Source organism: Mesoplodon densirostris, chromosome 15 (genome assembly GCF_025265405.1).
Source record: "Mesoplodon densirostris isolate mMesDen1 chromosome 15, mMesDen1 primary haplotype, whole genome shotgun sequence".
Classification (NCBI taxonomy): Eukaryota; Metazoa; Chordata; class Mammalia; order Artiodactyla; family Ziphiidae; genus Mesoplodon; species Mesoplodon densirostris.
The window spans coordinates 24332841-24356390 of record NC_082675.1 but is presented as its reverse complement, the minus strand read 5'-3'; the positions used below and the strand labels follow the sequence as shown (position 1 = coordinate 24356390).

Sequence of the window (23550 nt, the reverse complement as noted above, 5' to 3'; positions counted from 1 at the left end):
CCACTCCCGGAACCCGTGGGCGCGCGTGGCTCTGCGCAAGCAAGGCGCGCGGCGGTGGGAATCCCGAGCGGAGCTGGAAGCCTGGCCCGTTCATTTGCATGCTAATACCCAGAATGCTTTTCCCCCGCATACCGCTTTTCTTAATGGAAGCGCTCAGTTTGGAACCGTGGAAAGTTTGGAACACATACTTCGCTCCCTCTTTGCAACTGTGGGAACTTCCCGCCCGCACACGCGGTGCCTGCAGCCCAGAGTTCCAAGTTGGGCTGCCTGGCAGCGGCCGCCAGCTCTTCCCAGGCAGATGAACCTCTGTGTCCAACCCGCGCGCGGCAGCATCTCCCGGACGGCCGGGACAAAGCGCCCAGGCCCGCCGGCGGGGCTCATGGCCCGAGAGCTCGGCGACTCGCTGGGCTGCGGGCGCCGGGGATGCTCCCGATCTCAGGAGGCCAAAGGGTGCTCCCTGGAGGGTCCAGTACCCCCATTTCCCTGGGGTGCGCGGGGATCCCTGCCCCTTCCCATCGCCCTTGCCTCTATGTTGTCGCCTCCCCGAGCTGGTTACTTTCCGCTCCCTGGGGCACAAAGCTTGGCGTGTGGCGGTTTGGGGGAGAGGGTGGACGATGGCCTCGTATCCCCAGCTCTCCCGGGCGCGCAGCCCCTTCGGTTCAGTCAGTGCGCGGGGTCCAGAAGCAGCTCCGAAGGTTCGGCCTGCCCCCAGCCAGGACCCCGAGCCCTCTCTGGGGTTGGTAGCGGGGAGGCGCTTGCAGGCGACTTCTGGGGATTTCGGGCATCGAAGGGGGGCTCCGAAGGGTAGCCAACGCCCGCTCGACTTACGGGTGCACATCGCTGGCTGGGGGGCCCACATCTGCGCCCCTCGGTCTCCCCCCACCCCCCGCCCCGTCCGCTCTCCGCCACTCTTGGCGGGGAGGGAGGGGCAGTGGGAGCTGGTTTGCTGGCTAGGCGCTTCGTTTGCATTGGTCCGGGGGGGCTGAGACTGCAGCCCCCGGCCCCGCGGGCGGGGTGGCGAGGCGGGGGCCGGACGGGGGCCGGACGGGGGCTCAGTCTGCGCTAGCATTGGCGGAGCAGGGGACTGGGGAGGGGGGGCAGGAAGCGGGGGGGAGCGGAGCTGCGGGGGGGGTGTATAAATAGGGAAGGGGGGACGTGCATCCTCGGCTGGGTGAGGGGGGGGCGCTCGGCACAAAGAAAGTGGAAAGTTTGCAGCGCTGGGCGGTCCGGGCCAGGGATTCGGGTGCGCACGTGCAGGGCCGGGGGCGCCGGGGGCCCCCCAAGCCGAGCTCGCCGTTTCTTTTTTTTTTCTGCAAGCGGAGGGGGGGTGTTGTTGGTATCGCCCCCTCCTTCTCCTCCCCCCAGGGGTGAAAGTGCAAGAGGAAGTGCAGCCGCTGCCATCTTTCCTCCGCTCCGAACACACGGAGCCCGGGGCCGCAGCGCCGCCGCTCCGCCGCCGCCTTCGCTCGGCCCGGGAAAGGGCCCGCCCTGCCGCTGCCGCCGCCCGCCCGCTCCAGCCTTCGCTACCGACTCCGCCCGCCAAGCTCCGGGACCCGGCCCGCGCTGCCGCCCCGGTGCGCGCCCCGCCGCCGCCTTAGCCTTAGCCTTTTGTTTCCTCCGCTCCGGCGCCCCCGCCCCGGCTCGCGCTTTGCAGGGGACGCAGCGCGCGCCCCCAGCGGGCCCGGGAAAAACCGCGGCGCGCGCGCCTGCGCGACAAACCCCTCCTCCTCCTCCCTGCGCGCGCGCGCGCGCGCCCCCTTGGCTGCGCGCCGGCGCCGCCTGGCGGGCGGGAGGGGAGGTGGCAGGCGCGTTTGCGGGAGGGGCGCACCTCTGTGCTCGCGTACCCCCCGGAGGTAGACCGAGAAGGGGAGGCGGGCGGGCGGAGAGGAGAGAGGAGTGCACGATCCAGCAGGGGTGGGGGCAGCTATGTGGGAGGTGGTGTGCCCTGCCGTCTAGACAGTCCGATCCGGGCAGGGGGCGTGTGCGCTCCGCGCACCTGCGAGACTACAGAGCCCCGGGCCGGCACGTGTGGGGACTGTAGACACGTTCGTTGCACCCCGCTTCTTGCTGCCTAGGGGAAGGGAGTGGGGCTGGCAAGTGACGCGGCCCGGTTTGTGGGGAGGGGGCGGCGGCCATGGAGCGAGTGAACGACGCTTCCTGCGGCCCGTCGGGCTGCTACACCTACCAGGTGAGCAGACACAGCACGGAGATGCTGCACAACCTGAACCAGCAGCGCAAAAACGGCGGGCGCTTCTGCGACGTGCTCCTGCGGGTGGGCGACGAGAGCTTCCCGGCGCACCGCGCGGTGCTGGCTGCCTGCAGCGAGTACTTTGAGTCGGTGTTCAGCGCCCAGTTGGGCGACGGCGGAGCTGCGGACGGGGGTCCCGCTGACGTGGGGGGCGCAGCGGCGGCCCCGGGCGGCGGGGCTGGGGGCAGCCGGGAGCTGGAGATGCACACCATCAGCTCCAAGGTGTTCGGGGACATCCTGGACTTCGCCTACACTTCCCGCATTGTGGTTCGCCTGGAGAGCTTCCCCGAGCTTATGACGGCCGCCAAGTTTCTGCTGATGAGGTCGGTCATTGAGATCTGCCAGGAAGTCATCAAACAGTCCAATGTGCAGATCCTGGTGCCCCCTGCCCGGGCCGACATCATGCTGTTTCGTCCCCCTGGGACCTCGGACTTGGGTTTCCCTTTGGACATGACCAATGGGGCAGCCTTGGCAGCCAACAGCAATGGCATCGCAGGCAGCATGCAGCCTGAGGAGGAGGCAGCTCGGGCGGCTGGTGCAGCCATTGCGAGCCAAGCCTCCCTGCCTGTGTTACCTGGGGTGGACCGCTTGCCCATGGTGGCTGGACCCCTGTCCCCCCAACTGCTGACTTCCCCATTCCCCAATGTGGCATCCAGTGCCCCTCCCCTGACTGGCAAGCGAGGCCGGGGCCGCCCAAGGAAGGCCAACCTGCTGGACTCAATGTTCGGGTCCCCAGGGGGCCTGAGGGAGGCAGGCATCCTTCCATGTGGCCTGTGTGGGAAGGTGTTCACTGATGCCAACCGGCTCCGGCAGCACGAGGCCCAGCATGGTGTCACCAGCCTCCAGCTGGGCTACATCGACCTTCCTCCTCCGAGGCTGGGTGAGAATGGGCTACCCATCTCTGAGGACCCCGACGGCCCCCGAAAGAGGAGCCGGACCAGGAAGCAGGTGGCCTGCGAGATCTGCGGCAAGATCTTTCGTGACGTGTACCATCTCAATCGGCACAAGCTGTCCCACTCGGGGGAGAAGCCCTATTCCTGCCCCGTGTGTGGGCTGCGGTTCAAGAGGAAAGATCGCATGTCCTACCACGTGCGGTCCCACGATGGGTCCGTGGGCAAGCCCTACATCTGCCAGAGCTGTGGGAAAGGCTTCTCCAGGTGAGGAATGGTGCCCACCCCCCATGACTTGTCCTATTCCTAACTCATGGAATAGCTCCTCTCCAAGAGCTGGGGGTGTGAGGCTTGCAGGGGGCTCACTTGACCTTGCAGGGCCATGTCAGGTTTGGGGAGAGTGTTTTAACGGCCCTGATTTTGAGATGATGTGGCCAAGAGCTGCTTTCTCTTCCCTCCGGGAAGTTCTCTGGCACTAGGCGTGCCCTACCGTCTCTCTTCCTTGGGGCCTGTGGGAAGGGGCCGGATTCCTCAGGCCGCAGCCACCGGGCCTCACCATTCTTCTCCCTGGGCTCCCTTTGTGTTTCCGGCACCAGACGAGGGGCCCCCTCTGGGGGCGGGAGGCCAGGCTCCTCCAGCGACTTTCCCCGCTTGAATGGCCGCCGGGGGAGGGACTGAAACAAGTGCATCTGGGACTCCTTACGCTCCCACGCCTCCATGTCCCCCCCGCACAGCACTGGCTATCCTGGGTCAGTAGACTCCGGCCTTTCCTCTCACAGCCCCGGAATCATGGGGCACAGAGCTGGGCACCCAGAGTCTCTTCTGAACAGCGAAGCCTTTGATCTGCTCTGACCTGGTGGCTCCAGAGCCCACCTGAACCCACAGATCCCCTTTATGTTCACTGGACAGAGAGGAAGGAGGGCAGGATGTCGTTTTAGATTGACTTTTTAGCGAGCCTGATAAGGAACTGAAGTCTTGTCTGCAAGCAGAGGGTTGTTTTTCCTCTTAAGAGAATATTCAGAATAAAAGGCTCGTTTTAACTTGCCTGGGTACTGAGGGCCTTGTGTGTATGAACGTAGGGATGGAGAACTCCCTCAGAGGGGCCCCAAGCAGGAACCAGTCTTACCGGTCAGGCAGACCCTGCCCACCTGCTCTGTCGGGCATCTGGTTTACCAGCCCAGCTGGGGGCTTAAGGCTTCATCCCTTGGCCTCTGGGGACTGAATTCCATCCGGGTGGCATTCATTGGCTGCTGTGGTGGGAGAGGCTGGGGGAGGGGAATGCTGAGTTTCTAAGGGGCTTTAGTCTGGACAATGAATCACACATACCCCCTCCCGGAAAGGCTGCAGCAAGGCAGCCCAGTCTCATTCTAAAGCCCCCTCCTTGGATCCTAGAAATCATTGAGTTTCTGGTGGGGGGAGGCGGGTAGGCAAGGTCAGAGACAAATGCTCACTCCCCTTCCCCCTCTAGAGAAATCCAGGGCAGAGAGGCCTGGGCCTCAGGAGCCAGAGCTGGGTGGTGACTTTTCTTTGTCATGCTGGGGTGGGGTGAGGGAGTCCTCTCCAGCCTTGTGGGGGCAGGGGTCTGGCCAAGTTTGTAGCCCCCTCTCTTAAGGTCTTGTTTTAAAGTCTCTCTTGTTTCTCTTTCCTAGGCCTGATCACTTGAACGGACATATCAAGCAGGTGCACACTTCTGAGCGGCCTCACAAGTGTCAGGTAGGGGCTGGGCCGGGGCAGAGATGGGCTGAAAGAGAATGCTGCTGTCCTCACAGCTACGGCCGTGAGCCAGCTGCTGTGCGTGCTGGGCTGGCTGGCTGACCACCGCTGTGCACACCTCCCCCTCTGTCCCCCCACCGTCTGTCTGCTCTTCTCCTTTGTTCTCCCCCAGCCCCCTCCCTCCCACCGCTGATGTCCCCTCCTTCCTGGTCGCTGGGTCCTGGTTCCCAACCCGTCTCTGTCTTTGCTCTGTTGCTTGGCTTTCCTCTCCTGGCGTTTGCCAGCTCCTTGGATGGTGGGCCACATTGCACAAGTGTCGTCCTGGGGGCACTGGCACCCCACTGGGTCCGGCTTCTGGTTCCCAGCAGTTTGCAGGGGCCACCATGGGGTGGGAATGGCTTCTTAAGGGCTCCTGGTGGTCCAGCCAACAACTCTTCCCCTTGTATGCCTGGCAGCCTGACCTGAGTTGGAGCTCCTTCTGGGTCCCCTCAGCTCAGGGCACCAGGCCGCAGGGGTTGGGGTGAAGGAGGCAGGGAGTGGTGCGATCACTGGCACCTGCTTAACCCATCCTGAGCCACGTGTGCACACAGCCAAGGGCTTCTGAGAACTGGAAAGCGAGGTGGTTTCCTGTCCTTGAGAGCTCTTTGTGTAGCAGTAGGTAGGGGAGGCTGGGCAAGATTCTCACCCTTGGTTTGTCTGCTTGAACAATATCTGGGGGCTCTGTGATGCCCAGAAAATTGAGCTTCCTCTCCTGGCCACTGAGCATTCCTGTGTGGGTGGAAAACACACTTCTATCTTCTCCTTGGTCGTCCCCCCTTTCCTGGGCCAAGTTCCCACCATCTGAGTGGGAAACAGAGTTGTGGGGTGCTTACTGCAATGTCTGATGGGGTGACCTCTTTCTCTTTATCCTGTTGGTGGCAAGGAGGAGGGTCTGGGGAGACCGATAATAGGGAGGGATGGACGTGCTGTAGGTGGGGCAGAGAGCCCCCAGGGGCCAGGTGCGGTGGTGTTCCCAGACGGCCAGGCGACCAGGGGTGGGCCTGCTGGGATGCGCCTGTGCCTCGCTGCCTCCTCTCCCTCTGTCTCTCATCACGGAGCACATTCTGACTCTCCCAGGTAGTGTGCTGAGCAGCCCAGCAGAGTAGGAGGAGCCCAGAGGGCAGTGGGGGCATGCCCGGTGGCCTGGGGGGGTAACCTGCACTCTCTGCCCTTTTTCCAGGTGTGGGTTGGGAGCAGCAGCGGCCTGCCGCCCCTGGAATCTCTTCCTAGCGACCTGCCATCATGGGACTTTGCCCAGCCTGCTTTGTGGAGGTCGTCCCATTCGGTTCCTGACACCGCCTTTTCCCTTTCTCTAAAAAAATCCTTCCCAGCCCTCGAAAACCTGGGCCCGGCACCCTCCAGCAACGCTCTCTTCTGCCCAGCCCCGCCGGGCTATCTGAGGCAGGGTTGGACTGCCCCAGAGGGCAGCCGGGCCTTTACCCAGTGGCCTGTGGGCTAGCCGGGGCCTCCCGAGAGGGTTTTCTGTGGAGGGGAACGGCAGTGGCAGTGGTCTGAGCCCCCTGCTTTTGGGAGAGGCCAGGAGAGTGGTCCCTGCCCACTATGCCCAGCTCCTCCCTGGGTGACATGGACTCTTTCCCAGCTCAAGGACCCCAAATAGGGGTAGCAAAGGGCTCCTTCCTTGGTCCTCCCCATGGTCTCCACGTTTCTTTCTGGGCTCTCTTGCCTTGTTTTCCCTCTTTAGTAGATGGTACCCCTGGGTGTCTGTCCTTGCCTGGAGGTTGATGCTTTCCTAGGAACTAAGCCACCGGCTTTTACATGCTTCCCCTCCCCTGGCATCACCTCCCCTAAGGGGTTTCTAGAATGGGGCCTGGCCACTCCTCCCCCGACTCTGGGAGTGAATCCTCCTCCAGAGGAGAGGAGACTCCGGTGCAACTCCAACTGGGCCAACCATGCTGCCCTCGTCCCTTCCCACTCACACAGGTCCACTTTCATTTCTAACTTGTGAATTAGACTTTTGTGGTTTTGAGGTTTATTAGCAGGTCTGCTCAGGAACTAGATTAACCAGTAGCTTTACATTGGGTCATCCCAATATATGGCTTTGGGTGCTGATAAAGCAGATGTAGACCTCCGTCGGATCCCAGTGGTGTGCCCTTCAGCCCCCGCGGGCTCTGCGGGGATAATAGGAGTGATGATAAAAGTTTTCATTCTAACGTTTGAGGCTTTGTGTGTTTTGTCCTTGGTCTGTGTCATAACACTGACATCACTGTCCCTTGGTGTACGAGCCTGCTCCTGCCCTGCCCCTCCGACACACACTCTCACAATCCTGCTGGCCTTGCCTCCAGCCCCACAGCCAGAACTCCCCTAACAGTGACCTGGCAGGTGCAGGTGAAGACGTGCTGCCTCTCAGGCTCTGAGCTGGCTGGCCAGGTGTGCCTGGGCTTTGTTAAACAGCAGGGGCATCTGTTTTGCATGGTGTGTCTGCTGAAAGTATCAGAGGTGAAGAGACAGCTCTCTGGGAGTTGGTTCCTTTAGCCTCTGGCAGAGTTGGGCATGAGCCATACCTCTCGGTCCCTCCTGATGCCACAGAGGAGACAGTAGGGGCCAGTTAAGAGACGGGTGCCACAGCTTGAGGGGAAAGGCCCTCCGAACGTGGGGGCATGGGGGCTCAGGCTTGGCAGTGACACGCAAGTCTCCTTGGGGTTTGGCCTCAGTGTCCTTAGATGGCTCAGATGCCCCAATGCTGCTTGATCTGTGAGTGCTGTGGGCTGGGACATTGACCCCAGATGGAGTTCAGCCTGAAGCCGAGAGGCTAGAACAGCTCAGACCTCTCCCATTGCTCCCAGTGGCCCCACTTCTCGGGGGCTGGTTGGAGGGTTTGGGCTGGAGGGATAACTCATTAGGAATTGAAGTGGGAATAAGGGAGCTGACACCCTCGAGAAGAAGGGGGCCAGCAAGGCCCATGGTGCTGAGCCCACATGCATTGCCCTCAGACTTTTCTAAGGCTATGGAAAAGACTACTTAAGATATCCCCTGAGGCTGCCAGGCTCAAAGGCCGCCAAGAGTAGGTGTGCACCGGTGTCCCTGGTACCACTGAGGCCCCATTCCTGAGCTGTTCAACCCTTGGGAAGAAAAGCATTCGGAAGTCTGGGACGGGGAGAAACTGGCAGGGAGGGAAGGGAGCCTGGCTGGGGCTCAGTGTTGAGTGGTGATGAACCTCTGTGGGGGCTGGGCCAGGACCCTGCAGGTGTGCCTCCAGCAATAGCAGGCTGCCTGTGCGCAGGGCTGGGGCGAGGTGTCGGTTCCCAGCACCACCGGCGATCGATGGGGGTGCTGATCCCGTCAGGGTCCCTCTGCCTTCTCCCTGCCTCCAGGACAGGAAGTGTTTTTCTCTTGAGTGGCCCCAGCATGGAGGTTCCGGGCACCCCCTTCTTTGAGATCCATCTCTCTCCTCAGCCTTTCTCTCCTTTCTCTCCTGGGTTAAGTGACCAGGCCTTTTATGTTTGGTGTTGTCTGAACTTCTGGCAGGCCTAGACTCGGACTTGGGCACTTTCACAGTTCCTCCAGAAAGCCTTGGGTACTCCAGCCACAAAGGGTCAATCCTGGCACAGAGAAGCCAACCACCATTTCAGCTTGGCTTTGTAACACAGTGATAGTTTTTGTTGCATTTGTGTTTTGTTTTGTTTTCCCAGCAGCAGATTTACATTCCTAATTATGTTTGCTCAGGCTAAAGTTTGCTTTCATTCCTTGAGAGATAATCAGTGGAGGACAGGGCGGGAGGACTCAGCCTGGTCTGCAGCTTTAATTTTGCTTAGCTCATCCCCCAAATGGATAATCCACTTGTGGATAATTGAAGTCTGGCTGTCCATTATCTTTCGTTAGCAAAGTATGACAGGCAGTGCTTTAAGGGACACATCCCAAAAGAAAGCTGGCGAGCAAAACAAGGCATCTCATCCCTCTAGTGGCACCCTCTCCCAGGGGCCACAGAAGGTGGGATCCTGAATGTGCGCTTTCAGCTGCATTTTCTTAACACCTGGTCCGTGGTTGGCTCCTTTGAGTTCTGCAGTGTAGACCACCCTGCCTCTCGTCACTGTGGCGGTGGTCCTCAAGTCGCTGTCCGGCCAAGCCAGCTCTCGTCCCCAGATAAATCGACAGGTGCACCCCTCTCTCCCGCAGGTGTTCATGGCACCCCTTACTCTGGTTTACAGTCTGGTGGGGCTGGGGGAAGATTCAGTTTTCCACCCACTGTGGCCTATGGTTGGGTCACAAGGTACCTGACGGGGGGCCCACCTGTGGCCATGAGACCAAGCACCCATGGTGCTTTCTGAGTCACCTAAGTGCTCAAGTTTCCCTGCACAGATCCTGTCACCTCTATCAGGACAGCCCTGGCTACCAAGTACACTGATAAAAACTATCCACACCTTTCACCAGAAGCTACCTCTGCTGAGGCTGGAGGTGGTAAGAACACATGCTCAGGGGCTGGTTCTCAGTCCAGCTGCCCCGAGTCCTCTCAGGGCCTCTGTCTGCCCGGCTGTAAATCGGGGAGGAGGGGAATACCCCAGGGTGGCCAGGAGGATTGGTAGGGCACTGGCCCTGCTGTGGCAGGGTGTTGCTTTCTCTAGTAGCTGAGCCCTGTGCTTTGTGCAAATTACTCTCTAAACTTAGCTCCCTCATTTGTCAGATGAATAAACTCAATCTATAAAACATGAAAGCAGTACACTTGACCCTTGAACAACACGGAGGTTAGGGGCGTCGACCCTCCGAGCAGTCAAAAATACACATACACATACAACTTAGTGTCGGCCCTCTGTGTATGCGATTCTTCCACGTCCGCGGTTCCATATCCGCGGGTTCAGCAAACTGCAGATGGTGTACCACCTACCGTAGTATTTACTGTTGAAAAAAATCCGCGTATAAGTGGACTCGTTCAATTCAAACCCTGGAAAACTGTTCAAGGGTCAGTTCAAACCCTGGAAAACTGTTCAAGGGTCAACTGTATTTTATTAGCATAAATTGTTCTATTCAAATATGTAACATTTATTCAAAAGATAACGACTAAGAAGAGCTCAGCTGGTCCTGATGCAGACATTTGGGGTTGGGGTAGCAACCATGGTGTCTTCTACCTCCACAGCATCGAATGCATTTGTTTCTCGCTCTGATTGTACAGTAAAGCAATAGATAGACGTTGTACGTGGTGACAGTGTTCAGACGCTTACCTTAAGGTCTCAGGATCTCGGGATCTGTTTCTGTTCAGTGGAGCCACAGGAACACCTCCATTCTAGCCAGTTAACAGGGTGGCGGGTCTTCAATGGGTTAACGTTCGGTCTGTGATGCAATTAAAGGTGAATGTTGCTTTCTCTTGTGGCTCTAAAATGGTAAACACAGGTACAGAGAAAAGAAATGAGTCAACCTTGACTAGAACTCCTGAGACACATCCGTGGATCCAAAATAGTGAAGGTCACCAGATTCAACTCTCCTGAGGGCTTTCCCGACATTCTGTGACCTCCAAGGCTGGGAAGCCATGCAGGCCCGGGCTGGGGGAGAGATGTTGGGGGTAGACCCAGGGCTGAGACCGAGTCAGGGGACCCGGGTCTGCCTTCCCAGGGTGTGGTACTGACTGCAGCTCCTGGCCGGTGGGGTGAGACCATGGCCTGCCTTGAGGGCCACCGTGAGGATGCACTGCATGCGATGAAGGCCTCTGAAGGTGGAGTCTGGGGCCTGCCTGGCACGGTGGGGGGGCACTGGTCAGTGCAGGGTGGTGCCATCCTCGTTGGCACCAGCACTGGGGTTCCGCAGATGCCCCCGGAGCCTCCGGCCCTCACTCTCTGCTAATTTTCACATTCGCAAAATTGACAGTCACTTTATGGGCTGCTTTCTCAATACAAACGCACATGGATACTATGAAGAGTAATCTCTGTGTTCTGTCCTGCCTTTCCTTTCCATTTCCCTGTGGCCACGATTAATGTTGCTTTTGAATAAAGTGAGTAAATTAGATTCTTTGTATAAAGCAACCAGGGGAAACCCAGGGTGGAGAAGGTGAAGACTGTTCCGTTTATATGCCAATAGCTCTTCTGTAAATTCACTTACAGCCAATGCAACTAACATCAGTTCTTAAATGTTTAAGAATGAAAACCCCTAGCTCTTTTGTTTTGCAGAACTCAGCCTGCCATGTAATGTGCATGTTGGGGGCCAGTGGGAACCAGTGATCCTAGCTCAGGGGTTCTGTGGGGAAGACCATGGGGAGTAGGAGCGGCTTACTTGGCATCTGGGGAGGAAGCCTGGCCGCATTCTGAAGTTCTCTTTATACAGGGAGTCCCTGTGTTGGCCGGAAATGGCTTTGTGCCACAGTGTGCTCGGTACGGATTCGGGTGTGGACGCCAGCTTTTACCTCACCCCGTTTTCCTTTCTGCCCTCAGACCTGCAATGCTTCTTTTGCCACCCGAGACCGTCTGCGCTCCCACCTGGCCTGTCACGAAGACAAGGTGCCCTGCCAGGTATGCGGGAAGTACTTGAGGGCAGCGTACATGGCAGACCACCTGAAGAAGCACAGCGAGGGGCCCAGCAACTTCTGCAGTATCTGTAACCGAGGTAATCTTCCTGCTACTTCCTCATGTCCAGGGGATGGGCCTGAGCCCGTGTGGGAGGCCGGGGGGTGTCTGACCACCCTGCCTCAGGCTCCACTCTGCACGGCCAGCCCTCCCTCCCTTCCCACTGAGCGATAAACATCTTATCCCCCAGCTAGCTGTTTGTCACCCTTTCCTTTCCAAGAAACCTGGGGTGCTTGGAATGGGAGTTGCCAGGGGCTCAGCAAGTGGGAACAGCAGAGAGTGTTGTTCCCAGGCTTGGGCCCATGACACACCTGCTGCCCAGGGGGCAGGATGGATGCGCTGAACTACTGAGGTTGGTGGGAGTCATTAGGCCTCAAGAGGTGGGAGAATGAGGGGTCCTGCTCAAGAGCTTTGCTGGCTGATCCACTGGCACGTGAAAGTCAGCAGCCAGGTAAGGACGTTGAGTCTGGAGATGGACAAGGGCCAAAACTTTCTAGCACAAATGGTCAGAAGAGCCCAGGCCCAGGTAGATTGTGGCCTTGATGAGAGCGGAAAGTGGCAGGTGCTCTGAGCAGGGCAGCGTGCTTGCGGCTGAGGTTGGCCTAGGTGGCATCTGTGGCCCTGGTGTGGTGTTGGATGAAGTCTGGCCTGTCCCTGAGCTTCTGCCAGGGCTCGTTGGCTGTTAGAAGGGCTGAGGTTCGTGTTTTGCAAGCAGCGTCAGTGGAGGAGGCTGCGCCTTATCTGCTGAAGGAGTTGGGGCAGCTGTCTGGTGAGCGTGAGGATGCTTCTGCATGGTGCGCTTGCTTTGGCCAGGCGGGGACGTGGCTGGAGAGTCCTATCTCCTGGGACACTCTTGTCGCAACACTTCTGGAAGTCTTGAGTGTGGCTTAGTGGATTGAGCACTAAGCTAGGAGGCAGGGGACCCAGGGTTTAGCTGGCCCCTCCCACCTCACCCTCCTGTGTGACTTTGAACTCTCCCTTCCCCTCTCGAAGGCTCAGTCTCTTCATCTCTGAACGGGGTTGAGAACATCCCCGTTGCCCACCTCACAGGGTTGCTGTGAGGATCCCAGGAGACAAGGTAGGTGAAAGTTCTCTGAACCCTGCAAGCAGAAGCACACTTGGGAGGCCCTCCTTACACTTTGTAACTGTCAGGAAAGACACAGCTCGCTGACACTCTGATTTGAACCAGGTGCAACCCCCCTGCAGTCCTTGGCTGGAAACTTTGAGTCCTGTGCTATCTCCACATGCCCTGAGGTTGCTGGTGGAGGGAGCCTGCTGAGTGGCTGGGTGTCCTCTTGGTGCCCTGAGCTGGGTTCCTCCCGGGGACTGCACACCCGGGGTTTGCCTTGAAGGCCATTCGATGTCAACCTTTGTACCACCAGGAAACCTGCTGTGGGAGCAGGGAGGTGGTCAGAAAAGCTGCTTAAGCATCTGTCCTATTTTCTGATATGTCAATAGAGCCCTTTCTGGCAGGAGCTTCCTCCGGGGAGCTAGCAGTGGGGCTGTGTGTGGAGAGAGCTATCAGGCTGTGGCTGCCCAGCTCTAGGAAGAGATGGTTCCTTGTCTCGCTTCATCCCATGGCTTCCTGACCGCGTCCCCAGCTAACTCGAGACCTGCTGCAACGGTGCTGTCAGTGGGCGTACTGTCGGGGTTTCAGGGTTGAAGTTCTCAGCCTGAAAGTTGGTGTCAGAAACCAGAGGTGGTAAACCAGTTAGGGCGGAGGAGGACGCCAATGAGGAAACTGAGATAAAGCCTGGACTACAAAGTGGCGGGGAGCTGAGTGGGGGACCCAGGGCCACAGCCCCTGTGGGCCCCGCTCAGGAGGAAAGAAAAGCTGCGAGCAGCCGGGAATATCAGGGAAAGTCGACCCAGTTAGGAGACAGCTGATGTGGCAAAGCCAACAACTATTGTACGTCAGGATTTGTTTTCCCTGGTCTGGTAAAGAGGACTTGGACAGCAGCCACAGGCCACGTGGCTGGGGTGGGGGTGCCGGGAGAGTAGAACCAGAGCCCACCTTTCCTCAGAAAATCCAGCGCTAGATCTGGGTCGTAAGCAAAACAGCTTTGGGGGAATTCCCTGGCAGCCCAGTGGTTAGGACTCCACGCTCTCGCTGCCTAGGGCCTGGGTTCAGTTCCTGGTCAGGGAAATAGGATCCCACAAGCTGCGTGGCATGGCCAAAAAAAAAAAAAAAAACCCAAAAGCTAAAACAGAAAAACCCAGCTTTGGGTCCCAGAGTCAGAGCAGGAAGTCCCATTCCTCCAAGAAGACAGAAGAGGGCTCTAGTCTAAACCACCCTGGATCCTCAGAAGGAAGAGAAAACAATTTTGGTCTTCATCAGAAGAGAAGGAGCAGGATTCTACCTCTGGACTCATTTCTTCGGCAGAAATGGGAAAAGACGCCTCCCTTCCCCTCCAAAAAAGAAGAGGAAGGGGAAGGCAGTTTTTCCAGGAAGAGGATAGGCCGCCAAAGACACTGAGACACTGGAATCAGAATGCAGGGAGCTCTGGGCCGTCCTTTCAAGGCTGTGACTACAGGAGGAGCTGCAGGAATAAATGGATGTTCTCTCTACAAGGGTTCAAGCAAAAGCTAACGTTCAGCCAGCTGGTTAGCGGGTGAGGCAGGATCAGATGAATTTCCAGGTGCCCCGAGATCCTCCAGTCCCAGCAATTCTTAAGCAATCAGCTTAACCACCCATCCATCTGCCTACTTGCAGCCACACAAACAACTCTTGCCTGTGAAGAATGGGAGAGAGGAGATGCAGCCGGTGGCCCAGCCCCACACTGGAGACAGATGACCTTGTCTTTGTCCTGGAGACATATCAGGATGTAGACCATCCCATCTGCAAAGAAGATAACTTGCAGTGGGAGGAGTATGATGGCCACAAAAGCCTGTTTCCCACGTTCAAGTTGAGGAAATCAGTTGAGTTGAACAGTGGGAAGGACCTGGTAGATTGCCACGAGTTCCCTTCTTTTAAGTTTCTGTGAGCAGGGTCTTTGTGTAGATGTGTATGTACTGGTGTGAGGGAGGGAGCGGGAAAGCGTATTGGGAATCTGTCTTCGACCGAGACAACACCTGCACTCAAGTATCTGCTTAAAGGGTAGAGAAGCCTCTTCTCTCCAGCCAGAGGCAAGCTCCAGTGGTAGACGCAGACAGCCTGCCGTCCCCTGGGCTGAGCTGACCCAAGCCTACTTGGTGCCCCCCCTCCAGCACGGCTCAGTTGGGCGCAGCCCCACCAAGGTGTGGACAAGAAAGCCGTCCCTGACCCCTGCACAGATGTGGAAGCTGCCAAGGAGGGTTTGCTTCCAGAGTATGAATTACAGCACACCAGGCAAGAAAATGCAGTGGAGAAACAGTAGCCTCGTGGTAGCATGTTCTCCGTATCTGGAGCGTGAGAGAGGGTGGCCTGTCGGTGGTGGTGGAGTCACGTGTGTGCTCAGTGTCCCCATCACTCTGATGCTTGTATAAAGCTTCCTCTTTGGTTCTTGGTTAATCAGTGGTGAACAGGCAGGTGAGTTTAGAATTCTGGCCAAATGCGTCTGGCTTCAAAGATACATTCACAGAAACTCGGCTTCTGTTTTACCCCAAAACTTGGCTGCTGAGCTGCTCTGTGTTTAAATTCTAGGCTTTAGGTGGCAACTGTGGATCCACGCCTACCACTTGCCATGTGGTTTTGCTATAGATAGGAAGTAGTCTGCAGCTGGGGCAGCGTCAAGGGGACCCTGCCACGTGGTCCCCAGACCATTTTTCGGGAGAAAACAGTGAGTTTTCATTGAGCATCTGCTGTGTTCCCCAGCACAGCTCTTCCCACAAGGAGTAAATATTCCTGGTGCTCCTTCCCTCCTTTCCCGTCCCTCTTGATTGCAGTGGCCCTGCCCTGGTGCACCGTGGAGAGTGCTTCAAACCACTTCAGAGGGCCCTGCAAGGGATTAAAAAACAAAGAAAAAAATTCCCTTCTAAAGTGGTATCATCACATCAGTCGGAAAGTCCTGATATTTCTGTTGGTTGCCAGGGCCGTAGCGCCATCCATGGGGCAGGGCTGAGATCCTCTGTCCTGTGAGTCTCATCTGCTCCTTCCTGACCACAGCCTCCCTCCGAGGAGTGTTTATATGGGACCCTCATAAGTCAGTCTGTCCCCTGCTTGGCCCCAGGCAGACGACTTCGTCACAGTGCAGGACATCGTGCTCTACCAGGCAGGGCAGGACAGCAGCATCTGGTCCAGGAGGGTCTTCTTTGTCAGGAAAAGAAGGAAGATTCACCCAGCCCCCCATTTCCCTCCAGAACCACCAGCTGCTACCATCGGGGGGATGTTTGTTGAATAAGATTCCCACAGGTCAGCCTGTCTACCAGCAGCTTTCATTCTAATCCACCAACATGGCCGAGAAATACAGGAATGTAAATGGTGATAATGGAGCCTACTGCAAAAGTTGAAAGGATGTTTCTAGGGCCAGGACCAAGACACAGAGACTATTAGAGAGTCTGCCCAGTGGTGAAGGACCACATGGTGGCACGTGGTCCTGGGGTTAGAGTCCAGGCTCTACCATTTAGCAGCTGTACATGTGGCTGCAAAGCACAGAGCGATGCATGCAGTGCGCTGGGCCTGCACACCTCTGTCACTCTCTGAAGGTGACCTTTATTGTAGTTCCAGTAGCATTTGAAAGCCCAGGCCAATTCAGACTTTTTTCAAACAAGTCTTGTGCAGACATTACACAGTACTCTCCAGCCTCTAGCCCATTAGTAGTGGATCCCACTGCTACCCCGTGACTGTAATTTAACGAGGGAATGAAAGTACCCGAGGATGTGTCAGCTGCATCTGGAGTGGACTAAAGGGACACCATCTAGGCATAGCGCCCCAAGTGGGCCTTTTGCCGAAAAGTTTTGGTTCCTGCCGAAGGCACTTTCGGATCCTTGACTGTGGGAGGCTTTGATGTCCCAGCTCCTTCCTGCGGAAACCCAAGTGGAAATCCTTTGACTGGCCCACCTGGTTCCATCTCCTTGGACTCGTGGCTGCTGTGGAAATTGGCCCAAGATCACTCTTCCCAGCCCAAGGCATCTCGAGGCTCAAACTGACTGGAGCATCTGGGTGGGTCTGGAGCAGATCCCAGAAGGTTGGATTGCCCCTCCCCAAAAATAAAGACAAGGATTGTACCTATTTCTTCTTCCTTAAGTGAACCTGTTGGATCCTCCAAAACCGAACCAAGAAGACCACCGTGAATAAGAGATGACTGCACACCCCCTTTAACATAACTTCCTATTTTCATTGTTCTTCAAAAGGTCTGAACAGTTACTAAACCCAGTTATTCTGAAGGTGAGAAAGTCTGCAAAATAGAGCATGTCTTAACAGGTAGAAGAAGGGGGACTCCCGGAGGCATTTCTTTGGGATTTCATCTTGCCTCCGTCTGGCTTCTTGTGCAGATGGTTTGCCTTCACACATGTTCAGCAGCATTCTGCCGGCTGGAGTCCCGTGGCTGCCCTGGAGCCCCATGTACTTTCCTGACAGCATTTCTAGCTGTGGCCCCTGCAGCTGGTTTGGGGCTGTGGACCATCCGTTCAGACCACTTGTTACTGAGGTGCCAAGCGAGCCGAGGCAGTTGGCCTCTGGCCCTGGCCGGAGTGGGATCTCAGGCCATCCCTCCAGGCAGCCTCCACAGCCTTGCAGAGCGGGCTCTGCAGAGAAGCCGACTCGAGGACAGTGCCACCCTCCCTCCTGAGCCAGGTGGCTCCTGTGGTTGCAGCGCCTTTGAGCCAAGGAGGGGCCCCTTCTAGGAGTGCTAGCCAGTGCGGCCAGAGGAGAGGCGTGGGGGAAGCAGAGAGGTGTCTGTGTGCCGGCTGCGGGATCTCATCTCCTTTTGTCTTGTTTAGGTTTCTCCTCTGCCTCCTACTTAAAGGTCCATGTTAAAACCCACCACGGTGTTCCCCTTCCCCAGGTCTCCAGGCACCAGGAGCCCATCCCGAATGGGGGAGCAGCGTTCCACTGCGCCAGGACCTATGGCAACAAAGGCAAGCGACCCCTTGCTCTGCACTTTGCTTCTCTGCGCAGGCTGTGTTGTGGGGGCGCTGGGCCGGGCATGGGGAGGCGTGAAGGCTGCCGGCTTGCTGGCCGCCTCAAGGAGGCTCGAGATCTGAGTGGCAGTGGCCTCCAGGACAAAAGTTACAGTGGGGAATCTCACTCCAGGGCGGTGAGTGAGGCTTTAGGGCCCTGCCGAGATCCAGCCCCCGCCTCCTCTTCCCCAGCACCCTCCTCGCTCCTGGCCAGCCCCCACGTCCAGAGCCCTGCAGGGACGCCCCGGGCCCAGGGCAGGAAGAGGAGCCCTGCATGATGAGCCTCTGGGCCTGTCCATTGCCTGTGGCCCTTTAAGGATGGCGTGGAGCTGTGGCTGAATGCTTTCTTCTCCTTTGACCCTGTGGGCAGGTGGAGCCAAGGTCTGGCTTCCCCCTCGGTAGGGGTGGTTGGTTGCTGTGACCAGCCCTTTCCGGAGAGCCTCTGGCCGCGTTTGTGAGATGCATGGTGCCGACTCCGAGTTGGTTTGCGTAGAGCTCCCTAGGCCCCACCTCCACTTGTTGATTCCGGTTGTTCTGTGGTTTTTCAAGTTGTTGTTGCCTTGGGGATGATGCCAGGGGCTTGGCAGATGGCAGAGATGGCATGCTCCACGCTCCCATCACAGACTTCCCTTTCTGGCATGGCGCTCTGAACCCAGGCAGGAAGGAGCTCATTGTGGAGGATTCACGTGTGGGCCGGGCAAGGCAGATCAGTGAGGGCTGTCTCGAGGACCAGCTTGTTCTCGGCCCTGCGTAGGGACAGCTGGCCGACTGAGTTGTTTAGTTCCTTCTAAGCTGTGTGCTTTGGCAACTTGGCCTGGAAGGCTTCTGGCAGGCAGAGGCAGTGAGGGCAGGGCTTGTGTTTGCAGCGTTGGGTCAAGGACTGGCTCTGACTCAGCCGTCGATAGGGTCTGCCTGGGTTGAGGAGCCCACGGCTCTGGTTCTGCCTTGCTAGGGTGCAGCCAGTCTGGTGCAGAGGTGAGGCCACTGACGTACCTGCTCAGCATCATCACAACAGCTGTTTTACCCTCAGAGGCACCCAAGAGAGCGCCTAGGAGCTGGGGGTCTTGGGTTGTCCTGGGTGGAGACAGAGGAGGTCCCCTCTCCATACCCTTCCTTGAAGCAGGCCGAGATGGTGGTGAGCAGTACACGTGCGCCTGCATGAAGAGTCCGCGGCGAGGGAGGCTGGCAGCCCCAGGCCCTGCTGTCTCACCCCTGTAGGCACGCCAGGCTCCCTGACTGACCAGCTGAACCTCTGTGGGTTCTGCTGGGCGGTGGCTGGCCATCGGCTGCCCTCCACGAGCCTGTGAGCTGGCCCCTGGCGACCCCTCCGAGGGGGCATCCCCATAGCCTGGCCTCACCGCTCCTCTGTGTTCTGTTTCCTCCTAGAAGGCCAGAAATGCTCACATCAGGATCCGATTGAGAGCTCCGACTCCTACGGTGACCTCTCGGATGCCAGCGACCTGAAGACGCCCGAGAAACAGAGCACCAATGGATCCTTCTCCTGTGACATGGCGGTCCCCAAAAACAAAATGGAGTCTGACGGGGAGAAGAAGTACCCCTGCCCCGAGTGCGGGAGCTTCTTCCGCTCCAAGTCCTACTTGAACAAACACATCCAGAAGGTGCATGTCCGGGCCCTCGGGGGCCCCCTGGGGGACCTGGGCCCTGCCCTTGGCTCACCTTTCTCTCCCCAGCAGAACATGTCTCTCCTCGAGTCCTTTGGGTTTCAGATTGTTCAGTCGGCGTTTGCATCATCTCTGGTAGATCCCGAGGTCGACCAGCAGCCCATGGGGCCTGAGGGCAAGTGAGGCAGATGCTGCGTCCCCGCAGAAACGGCCACTGGGGACCGCTGAGAAATGCTGTGAATGCGGAGGGAAGTGGTGTCTTTGGGTTCTGTAGCTGAGAGATTTTTATTCGTTTTTAACTCCCCCTCCAGCCCTGTCACCCACCCCTAACCCCCAATGGTCTTTAGAAATAGATTCTCATCTGATACTCGGCAGAAATATCTGCGAGATCCGGTATGGGATGAGGGCAGAAAACACTACACGGGCCTCCAAGGCAACACCAGGGCTGGTTTCTCTAACGGGCGGAAGCTGGAGCTCCTGGTGCTCAGTCTTAGTGACCCCAGTTCCACACCTGCACCTGACAGCATTCTGGGACCTCGGTGATTTTGGTCTCCTGCCCCTTCTCTAATCCCTCATTCCCCCTTCTCATCTCCCTCAAAAGATACCACAATAGGGTCTCCGCCCACTTACACAATGCTGATGCCCAACTGTTTTTAAGGAAGCTGGAAGTCTACAGCATCCCGTGGACCATGGGGTGAGTGTCCTCTGAGAGCCCTCTGAGCTTGACCTTTGACCTGGAAGGCCCCAGACCTTTCTGAGCCCCGCTTGAAGGCTAACATTTTGCCACTAGGACAAGCTTAGCAATCGAGGACACTCCTACCCCAAATTTCAGTTCTTAGGTGATTTTAACCATTCAACTTGCTGTTGGGTTTTAATTCTCTAATTATTATTATTATTGTTATTATTTTTTAGGACCAGTTGTAGTGAATTGCTACTGAAAGCTATCCCAGGTGATACAGAGCTCTTTGTAAACCGCAGTCACACGTTAGGGTTTAGGATTAAACTTTGTTTAGATGTACCATAATTAACTTGGCTAGTTGATTGTTTGGAGTCTATGGAAGAAATAGTTTTATGCAAAATTTTAAAAATGCCAGTCTGGTCAGGGAGGGAGGAGGTTTCAGTGCTGTTGGAAGGCAGGAGAGCTGGCAGGTGGGGACATCATACACCTCGGTTGTATCACATGTGAGCAAGCCGAGGCTGACCCTGTGATGTGAGTTGATCTGATCAGACTGTATTAAAAATGTTAGTACGTTACTCTGCCTGCTCCCCTGAGTCTGGTTTTTTCTCTGGGACCCAGAGGGTGGGCAGTCTGTGCCCCTGCACCTAGGTGAGGTGGGATCCCAGGAGACCTCTCTTCCTCTTCACTGCACCAGTCCCACTGGGATTGACAGGTGGGTGCTTCCCCTGCAGACTCAGCTGCCACCATCCACCCACCCGCTCTCTCCTGGTCTTCACTGCTCTGTGCCCCAGACCCTGGGGTACAGTGGTGCATGGGACACCCTTGTGGAGCTTAAAGGGAGAGAGGGAACCAGTAAGCAAATTTAACCACAGAGTTCAGATAGGGAGACATCCAAGGAGAGAAACAGGCAAGGGAGGGATAGTGATGGCGGGAGAGCAGGTAGGTGGTCCAGGCTGGTGAGAGGCGGGGGTGGGACTCTGGGAGGGAGACCTGGAGCCAGAGAGGACCAAAGAAGCTAGGACCTAATGGGGGATGTGGGCAGGGAGAAAACTCTCAGGGCGGCTCTAAGTAGCTCAGCAACTTGAGTCCCCCCTAACCCTGTTACCCAGGGGTTAAGTAAAAGGCTGCTGTACCCTTCGTGTGAATGTACGAGGAGAAGGGGAAAGAGAACAGCAAATAGACAAGAAGTAAGCACAATGGAGAACTAATGGGAGCAAGAGTCAGAGCACGAGGGCTCGGGCAGACTGTTGGCAGCCTGGGTGTCGAGGGAAATCCCGAACTAACAGAGACAGCATTTAGCTCCAAACAGGTAGAAAAGAAAAAAGTGACAAAGGGGAGAAAAATAAACAGACCGGGAGGAGCAAACAAAGCACAAAATGATTTAGACCCACATTAATATTAGTAATAACATTGTTCTGGCTTAAAGGCAAAGACTGAGCTGGATGTCTTTTTTTTAATTGAAATATAGTTGACATACATTATGTCAGTTTCAGGTGTACTGCATAATTTGAGGTTTGCCTACATTAAGAAACCATCACCAGGGCTTCCCTGGTGGTACAGTGGTTAAGAATCCGCCTGCCAATGCAGGGGACGTGGGTTCGAGCCCTGGTCCAGAAAGATCCCACATGCTGCAGAGCAACTAAGCCCATGCACCACAACTACTGAGCCTGCGCTCTAGAGCCCGCGAGCCACAACTGCTAAGCCCACACACCACAACTACTGAAGCCCATGCGCCTAGAGCCCGTGCTCCGCAACAAGAGAAGCCACCACAATGAGAAGCCCGCACACCGCAACAAAGAGCAGCCCCCACTCACTGCAACTAGAGAAATCCGCATGCAGCAATGAAGACCCAACACAGCCAAAAATAAATAAATAAATAAATAAATTTAAAAGTCTTAAAAAGAAAAGACTATCACCAGGATAAGTCTAATAACCACCTGTCCCCATAAAAAGTTATCACAACATTATTGACCATATTTCTTGAGCTGTATATTACATCCCTGTGGCTTGTTTTATAACTGGAGGTTTCTACCTCTTAATCCCCTTGAGCTATTTTGCCCCCGCCTTCCACACTTCCCCCAGCTGGATTTTTTTTTTTTTTTAAACCCTAAGCATCTACATGAAATCTTGGGTAAGTTGCTGGGCTCTGTGGAGCGTGTGGGATGGAGGCTTTGGGCCCCTTGGGGTGAGTGTCAGAGGAAAGGGCAGGCCCAGAATGCTGAGGCCCCATGGACGGGCAGCCTTGTGACCACTACAGAATCTGCCAGCTGGGGACACCCAGCGGGCATTAAAGCAGAGAACCAGGCCTTGAACCAAGGTCTTCATTGGAGACATTCTCGGTCCTGCCCCCACAAAAGCCCCGGTCACGTCTGTGGACAGGCAGGCACCTATCCACAGTATCTGTCACCTGGCAGGAGTGGGACGACAGAGCAAGCACTACTCACTGAGGCCTGGGCAGCAAGCAGAGGCCCCTGGCCCCCTGCCTGGCGTCTCCTTGGGCTCCTCGGGCCGTGGGGAGAAAAGCTGTGCAGAACGTGGTGCATAACGGCGGGGCGGCTCCTCTTGTCCTGGTCAAAGGTGAAGGCCCTAAGCTCTGGCTGTCCAGCCCCCACCATCTGCCCACCCACAACCCTGGGCAAATTTCTGAGCCTCGGTTTCCTCACAGGGAAAACAGGCTGTGAAGACTAAGGCCTGAGCTAAGCTCTGTGCCTAATTCTCAGCACAGCCTGTGAGGTGGGTTCCGTTACTCCCCCTCCTGCAGATGAGCAAACAGGCTGAGAGGTGGAAGCATCCCTGCCCTGCCCCCACCCTCACCCTACCCCAGCCCTACCGCACCCGACTCCCACCCCCATCACATAGGAACGGGTAGAGCCAGGATTCAAACTCAGGTCTGTCCTCTGACTCCAGAACCTCTGTTCCCAAGTTCCAGTAACAGTGTCTCTATACCCATGAAAATGCCCACTACTGTGGCTGGCACAGAGCAGGCTCTCCACTCTCCCAGTCCCCCAGGACAGGGGCCAGCACAGGGCAGCAGAAAAAAGCCACAGAGGAAGTCAGGGTCAGTGCCAGAGGGAGTGCCCAGAGAGCTGAGTGAGTGAACACACTCTTCATCCTGAGACTGACCCTCTCGGCTCCAGAGCCACCCTAGGCCCCCACTGAATGAAGGTGTTCCTGGCACCACCAGCAGCCTGGTCGACTTGCTCTGGGCAGACCTGTCACACCAGGAAGCCTGTCCAGCCACTGCCCCATGGCCTGGGCCAAGTCAGGAGCACTGGCCTCACCTCCCCAGGGCAGTGATTACCCACAGGGAAGTCCCGTGGCACCAAGGGACTCCGGAACATACGGTTACAAAGAAACATGACCACTGACAGCCGGGAGTGGGTGGGGCCTGTGGGCCTGTGGCCAGTCTCAGGAGGTGCTTCTGAGATACTTTTACAGCTGTGGCGACTCTCCAAGCCTTGGCCTCCCCTCTGTGAAGTGGGGACGACAGCACAGACTTGGAAGGTTGTAACAAGGCTGAATCACACACATCCGGTGCATCCTCTGGGTGTGAAGGAACCCTGGCCCCTTCCCTGGCCCCCTGTTTCTAGTCTCTGCCTTTCTCTCTCCAGAGCCTTGTGGGGGTCCCCAAAACAAACTCTCCACAGCAGCTTGCCTCCTCTGGATTTCCCTGCTCCAATCCCACACTTTCTACTAGGGATGCCCCAAGCACAAGCCCCCACTTGTGCTCTTGTTTTTCAAATATCAGGCCTTTATTTGGGCCAACCTGCAGTCACATCCTGTGCTTAACAACAATAAGCATAATAACAATGGT

At 56.9% G+C, this 23550-nt stretch overlaps 1 protein-coding gene across 5 annotated transcripts; it reads left to right on the top strand.

The window, feature by feature from the left end:
* The first annotated feature begins 1821 nt into the window (after window positions 1–1821).
* PATZ1 (POZ/BTB and AT hook containing zinc finger 1) lies at window positions 1822–20301 on the top strand. Of its 5 annotated transcripts, none has more exons than XM_060119303.1 (5): window positions 1822–3405; window positions 4788–4851; window positions 11265–11436; window positions 17256–17393; window positions 18822–20301. In XM_060119303.1, the coding sequence occupies exons 1-5, from the start codon at window positions 2135–2137 to the stop codon at window positions 19238–19240; spliced, it is 2064 nt and encodes a 687-aa protein (XP_059975286.1). In that variant the 5' UTR covers window positions 1822–2134; the 3' UTR covers window positions 19241–20301. The 5 variants fall into 5 exon arrangements, with proteins under 5 accessions (XP_059975286.1, XP_059975289.1, XP_059975288.1 ...); XM_060119306.1 differs by having other exon boundaries at window positions 17321–17393; window positions 18822–18943; XM_060119305.1 differs by lacking the exon at window positions 17256–17393 and having other exon boundaries at window positions 18825–20301.
* The last annotated feature ends 3249 nt before the right edge of the window (window positions 20302–23550 follow it).

What these genes read in the sequence shown, in the direction of transcription:
- PATZ1 (XM_060119303.1), top strand. Translation starts at nt 2,135, where the DNA reads ATGGAGCGAGTGAACGACGCTTCCTGCGGCCCGTCGGGCTGCTACACC. An exon ending in TGTGGGAAAGGCTTCTCCAG is followed by an intron (nt 3,406 to 4,787) that starts GTGAGGAATGGT and finishes TCTCTTTCCTAG; the next exon opens with GCCTGATCACTTGAACGGAC. An exon ending in CTGCAGTATCTGTAACCGAG is followed by an intron (nt 11,437 to 17,255) that starts GTAATCTTCCTG and finishes TGTCTTGTTTAG; the next exon opens with GTTTCTCCTCTGCCTCCTAC.